The sequence below is a fragment of the Nicotiana tomentosiformis genome, chromosome 12 (assembly GCF_000390325.3).
Source record: "Nicotiana tomentosiformis chromosome 12, ASM39032v3, whole genome shotgun sequence".
In the NCBI taxonomy this organism is placed as follows: Eukaryota; Viridiplantae; Streptophyta; class Magnoliopsida; order Solanales; family Solanaceae; genus Nicotiana; species Nicotiana tomentosiformis.
Window position 1 is genome coordinate 103,327,444 of NC_090823.1, and position 7,174 is coordinate 103,334,617.

The window sequence follows — 7,174 nt, forward strand, 5'->3', positions numbered from 1 at the left end:
ATTATTTAGGAATTAGCCTTAGAACTTAGAGATGGAGTACTGGAAGAAGTGGAAGGGTTTTTGATATTTAATATATATATATATATATATATATATATATATATATATATATATATATATATATATATATATATATTCTTAACGGGTTAATGAATTATCCGTTAAGAAAATTGAATAATCCGCCCCCAAATCGATAAGCCGTTAATAAAAAATTTCAATCCGTTCCCCGTCCGTTAAACCGTTAACCCGATACCAATAAGCCATTAAGCTTCGGTTTCGGTTCGATTTCGGTTTTGAACACCCCTAACTTCTATACTTCGTTTGAAAATACTTATACATTTTTAGCAAACAAGGCCTCTAATAATTTGAATCTGTAAGTATATCCAAAACGATCAAAATGTTCAAAGTATATTGCTGCAAATTGGTAACTTATAAAATAGCATATCTTTCCTTGAATGAGAGAACCTATTGAAACATAAGCACTCGATCTTCATCCTCAGTAACTTAGAAAATGGCTAGACACTCCACTAATCATCTCGAATTAGTCACTCACTGGAGCTGTAAAAAGTATCAAAATAGTGAACTATATGCCAAGCTTTTTACGTGTGTGCTGGTACTCGTTAAAAGATATATTCAAGCATGTTAAAAGAGCCTTGAATAACATGCGCACACATAAACTCCAACCACTAAGAACTTTAATTGAAAAAATATCCAGCCAATTGCAAATATAACAAAGAAAACAATCTGCAGCTCAGATATTCGGGTCAAAAGCAAAGTAAGGTTTAAAACACTGCCTTGATACACTACAAGACCTAAAGACACCTAAGCAACAAAAATATGAAATATCTTTTAACAGATCCAGTCAACCTCACAAAGTTGACTCACATTAACTTTGAGGTGATGCTTTTGCAACCCCACCACTAGGCTGAACAGACTGGGACGCTGGAGTTGTGCCATCAGAAGCATACGCTGGAGGCTGGGCGTAACCACCAGCATAGGCACTGTTGTAAGGTGGTGGCTGCTGTTGGCCATAACTAGGTGGAGCCCCATAAGGTGGGGCACCATAACCAGGCTGAGCTGTTGGAGCACCATAGCCAGAAGCAGGAGGTCGCTGAGTGCCAGAATCAGGCTGCGCATAACCTGATTGAGCAGCTGGCTGTGGATATCCAGGCTGTGCTGGGGGAGGCTGGGCATAACCTCCTTGTGCGCTAGGAGACTGCTGTGGCTGACCATAAGCTGGCTGACTAGGAGAAGGTTTTTGGGCCTGTGGGGCCCCATAGCTCGCAGCATAGCCTGCAGGTGGTGGTGTCCCATACCCACCTTGAGAAGTTGGTGGCATCCCATAGCCTGCCTGAGTAGAGCCCTGAGATGGGTAATTACCTTGTTGACCCGTGGCTGATGACTGAACTGGTGGAGGTGCTTGACTGCCATCGCCTTGTGTACCATATGAAGAATTCTGGCCATCTGATGTTGGGTTTGAGGCATTCCCATAACCAGCTGCAGAGCTATAACCTTGTTGCTGCTCATAACCAGTGCCCTGATAACCAGATTGAGGTGCAGGTGCATGATATCCACCATAGCCATCTTGAGAATAAGCTTGTCCTTGGCTGTAACCCGAGGCTGATTGCTGGTTGTAACCGTAGGCACTATTATCGGTTGAAGCAGCTGTGCCACCAGGAGTTTGTTGCTGCGGTGGTGGGGCCTGCTGGTTGTAGTAATCATAACCACCTCCCTGAGATTGTTGATTTTGGGCAGTAGTCTGATCCCAGCCAGAGGCATATCCAGCAGAGGCAGGTTGAGGAGGGTAGCCAGGGTAAGGTTGTTGAGACGCGTTATATTGGGGGGATGGACCAGGGTATGCGCCAGGCTGAACATATCCATAGCCAGGTTGCTGCATTGGGGCACCAGGAGGGGCCCAGCTTGTAGGAGGTCGGGCCTGATAACCTTGTTGATATCCTCCACCCATTCCTGGATTCCTAGCACGATTCTGCACAAGAATTACTGTCTAAATTAACCAAGAATGATTGATCTAGGAATATAAAGATAATTTGCATATTAACGTAAGTAGGTAACTCACAGCCGGGTAGCATAAACATAGCAGATAAAACAGTAGCAAATACCACAAACATTTAACAATTGATATTATGTATGCATCAAGACAGATGTAGACTTACTGGTTGGGAGGTACAAACTCCTGGCAGATGCCCATCCTCACCCTATTTGAAGTGAAGGATACCAAAGCAGAGAGAAAAAAGTATACGCATTCTATATGTAGGGAAAATAACTCTTAAGATGGCAAGATACCACTATTTTTGAAGAAAGCATTTTAAAAGCCTAGGCAAAATAACACTTAAGATGGCAAGATACCACTATTTTTGAAGATAGCATTAAAAGCCTGTGTGACTTGCCAATAGTAAAAGATGAGTCTGTTCATTATGTCATCAGCAGAGTATTCAAATTATATATTATATTGATAAGGAGTATCCAAATTTATATACCAACTGCATTTTAATAACTAAGTCCTCAAATGATACACAAATTAGACAAGCCATGAACTACAATATCAAGAATAAATGTGTTTTTGCACAGCAGCAGCACCAAATCTTGCAGTTCCAAGACGAACTCTCACTCCTTGCATGGGTTCACATATATACACAGAAAGGTGACAAAAAGTGTGCACCAAAAACAAACAAACAAACAAACAAAAAAGCCAAAAGGAGTGACAATTGATGTCATTTCGTAACACCATCAGGAAACAGACCCCTACATGATACATCATACATGTAGGGCAACAGTTCACTCATTTTTCAACAATAAGACATGTCTTACTGAGACAACAAAGCAGAATCTAATAGTACTGCTAGCAATCAAGGCACACACAGATCTAATATGATAATAGTCCTTTCAGCACTCCTAATCTCGGAGAGTTTGATCTTCATAGCCAATAATTAGCCAAAGGTTTATGGAGATAACAAACAAAACCAGATACTAGCAGCTAATCAATAATAAGGACACAATAGATGGATTTTTCTTCAAAAGAAACCAAACAAAGCACTAGAAATCTAAAGGCACAATAAAGTTATCCTCCGACAGAATACCAACATAAACAGTAGATAATAACACCAAATACTGTTTCTTGCAACACTTCTATGTGGTAAATTCATAAAATATCTCAAGTTAGACACCCAAAAGATATAATGATAATCTCAACATATCTTAGTCTACTCACTTGCATCCTAGCAAAAGCAGGCTCTCATTTACTCCAGAATATGACTAAAGTTATCAATAATTAGGTTGGAGACCATACCAGAACAAAGCTGAGGGAACACCAACACTAAATGGTTTCATGTTGGTGTCACCATTGTCCGATAAATACTAAGCCTACAAATTTTCCAATAATAATATCAGTGATCAGATACAAAATTAACCAGCATAGTTATATGTTGTCCCCTGATATTAACTAAGAATTCAGACCGAGAGTTGTTGCACATCTGAGATTAGAATAGACGCTCAATATTAGGGAAATTTTTACAGACTTCGTTACCTTCAAGGAAAAGACTTCTCCAAAACCTGCGCCTCAAAAAAAGCCAAATATCTAAAGTCCAGCGAGAAATAATTCAATAGACATTGAGGCATGACTATAGTTTTCGATATGCCATTTTAAACCTGATATTGCCTTCGGATAGAAGCCCATTCTCTTGCTCCAGCAACATCCAACTAATTAGAATAAACCAATGGGAAAAATGTAGACACAGATAGGTGCTCTGTCACACTACAGATATATTCTGTGGATAACAAACTATTCATCCATAATGTAATGGGGTTATATTTCAGTGTGGAGTAACATACTCTCAAGGACCTATTTGCAACTAGAAAGCGTATGTCCAGTTAGGAATAAGAGTACTTCCTTCCAAAAATGAAGCACAGCAAGAGCCAATCTCCTTCATCCAGGGATCATTGGAAACGAACTACAATTCCCATTAACTGAAGCTGTAGTCCAAAAAGAAGATTGGCAAAATGATATCTGCAAACACTATGAATTTCCAGCGAGACAAGGACGGATAGGTAATTAACAGCAATATACATACATGAAACTTATAGACAAAAATAATGACTATCCTGATAAATTCAGATTTAGGATCACTCAATTGGTTATTCATGATGCTCTAGCAACAAACGCAATCTGTAATTTTGATGTGTCAGGAAATCCACCACTGCTGAAAAAATTAATACCATAATGCCTTTTCAAGATGTTGATAGAAGAATTTTAAAACTCAGGATCAAGAGAACTACAAAAGCAGCTCTTAGAAGACTAAAGAAATCAAGTGCGGTATCTTCCACAATGCAAAATCCACATACACATTAACAAACTACAGATATATGTCACCAAATAATATACAAACATAAATACTTCTAACATTCAAAAGGAGGTTATGTATCATCTTGACGCCAAAGTCATCTGCCTATCATATTCTCACGATATTAAGTGGAAAGAATAGAAACTGAAGAATATTAACCAGTTACACATACCTCACTAATCACTTCATACACCAGCTGCTTTGCAGCCTCAATCTGTTCACTTGACCCATCAATTTGTACGGTCCTCTCTTGTGACGTATCACCAGGAGGCAAGTGCAAAGGAATCACCTGTGACAAGGTAGGAAAGGTAAGAAAGCTAAACTAAAATCTCGACAAATAATTGCTTTTTTAAGAAAGAAAGGACTGGAATTCTTCATACAACAAAAAACACTATTGCCACCAAAAACTGCAGATCTATTTTGGGAAAGCAATTAAAAGTTACCTGAATACGAGCCCCAGTTCTTGCTTGCATATTTTTTATGGTTTCACCTCCTTTACCAATAACAAGACCAACCTAAAATACATATAAATGGACATGAGACAAGTAGTAGAAAGCTGACCGCAAGATGAACGAACTACAGCACTAAAACTCACCTTGTTGTTAGGGACTTTCATCGAAAATTGTTCTCCTCCTGATTGCTGTCCAGGTAACCTCCGGTTAACTAGACCAGAACCACCCGAATCGGCCTATTTCAAATACATAATGCATAAGTAACACACCGAGGAGGGAAGATATAATATTCGAAAGCATGAGCAAAATTGATATGATTCAACAAAAAGAATTACTAGACTTGACACTGTATAGTAAGACAGATTAGTACTACCTCAGAAAGAACCTCAGTAATTAACTGCTCAGCTTTAGCTATTTGGTCTGGAGTACCCATGAGTTCAACGGCTCTATTTGGAGAATTCGGATCAGCATCCATGTCTCTAGTAACCTGAATCTTGGCTCCAGACTGGAGTTGAAGATACTTGATAGTCTCCCCACCTTTGCCTATAATTACGCCAACTCTGCCATTTGGTATTTCAATCTTCTTGCTTTGCCCGGGATAACCATATGAACTTGTCACCGAAGGAGTAACAATCGGCTTGTCTGCACTCGCAAGAAAACACAAAACATCTAACTCTACAAGATCTTATAATAGACCTGACACTCTATCAACATGATCATCATTAAGCATATAAAAGTATACACTAAAACCAGTAGGTTAAAACAAAAGCCATACTACCTAGAAAACTAATCACATCAGTGGTAGCCAATAAAAACACTATTTTGGTATGGACAAATATGTTTTCCATGAAAAATACCTCTCTGTCCCAATTTATGTGATACTTTTCCCTTTTCGGTCTATCCCCAAGAGAATGACAAGTTTTTATATTTGAAAACAATCTAACTTCAAAATACCCCATTTAGATGATTTACAGCCAACAACTCTACAAGATCTTATAATAGACCTGACTACCTAATCATCGATAAACATATTAAAACTATACACTAAAACCAGTAGATTAAAGCAAAAGCCATGCTACCTAGAAAACACTATTTTGGTATGGACAAATATGTTTTCCATGAAAAGAATGATAGATTTTTATTATTAAAAACTATCTAACCTTAAAATTCCCCGTTTACCCTTAATGGATGATTTATAGCCACACAGATTCCTAAGACTTGTTTTAAATCACAAGCTTCAACAGTCTTTGGAACTTTCTTAAAGTCAGCTTCACATAAAACTGGTTGTCCAGGTGTTTGGTTGGGTATAAAGTGAGAAATGATAATAATACAATGAGCAAAACAGTAATTTCATGGATGGTCACTCAACTTTTATTTTATTGTAATAAAGTCACTAAACTACTTTTCCCCCTATATATTTTCAATGAAAAATAATTTCAGTAAGAAAAACATTTCCTCCCTGTGTATTTTCTCTAGTGATAACAGAGTTGATAATCAATAATCATATTGAAATATACACTTAAACAAAGAGGTTAAATCTAAAACCCTACTACCTTGCTAACTAATCATAACAGTAGTAAGAACGTATGATAACAGTACAATGAGCAGTAGAAAACTGAATTCATTTTCGATTTCAGTAAGAGAAAATATATGTCACTGCAAAAATCTTCTTACAAAACACACAAACCAAACACAAAATCAATGACAGTAAAAAGACAAGTATACCCTTACGTTCATATGAATCAAATCCACCGGCACCAGCACCAGAACCATTATTATCAACTCTAGGCTTTTTAGCTTCAGCACTATTTAACAGCCGAGCAGCAATCTCCTGAGCCTTTTGCTTAGCCAACTGAAAATCATCCATTGGCGGCGGCACGCTATTGTAAGAAGAAGGAGGAGCAGCACCATCAGGAGGAGATACGGAAGAGATCGGGGCAGAAAATCCAGTGGGCCTCCTTGGGCCGGGCGGCGGTGTCGTTTGATCCTCGTACTTCCTCTTGTTGTTACCCGCTTCGGCTGCTGCGTACTGTGCTTCTTCCGCCATTGTTTTTGGGCTCAGATTCGGTTGAAGAAGGAAAGAGGCGGAGGGGAAAGGGTTTTCGAAACCCTAATGTGTGGAAGAAGCAGAAGAGTAGTATGGGTCAAAGAGCGGGTGATTTTTATAGGGATTGACCCACCACTTAATTATTACAGAGTAGGAGTACTAGATATTTTATTTTATTTTCTCTTTTCTTTCCCTTTTCTCGTTTCTTTTTTTCACTTATTTGAAAGAATTTCTTTTTTTTTATCAACATATATATATATATATATATATATATATATATATATATATATATATATACTCCCTCCGTTTCAATTTAT

The 7,174-nt window shown here is 38.2% G+C and overlaps 1 protein-coding gene across 2 annotated transcripts; it reads right to left on the reverse strand.

The window, feature by feature from the left end:
• Nucleotides 1-673: 673 nt before the first annotated feature.
• On the reverse strand, nt 674-6,967 carry LOC104107471 (uncharacterized). Of its 2 annotated transcripts, none has more exons than XM_009616288.4 (6): nt 6,536-6,967; nt 5,184-5,452; nt 4,954-5,046; nt 4,802-4,873; nt 4,531-4,647; nt 674-1,987 (listed from the first exon to the last, which is right to left on the reverse strand). In XM_009616288.4, exons 1-6 carry the CDS (start codon nt 6,855-6,857, stop codon nt 887-889), a joined length of 1,974 nt encoding a protein of 657 aa, XP_009614583.1. In that variant the 5' UTR covers nt 6,858-6,967; the 3' UTR covers nt 674-886. The 2 variants fall into 2 exon arrangements, with proteins under 2 accessions (XP_009614583.1, XP_009614584.1); XM_009616289.4 differs by having other exon boundaries at nt 6,542-6,966.
• Between the last annotated feature and the right edge of the window lie 207 nt (nt 6,968-7,174).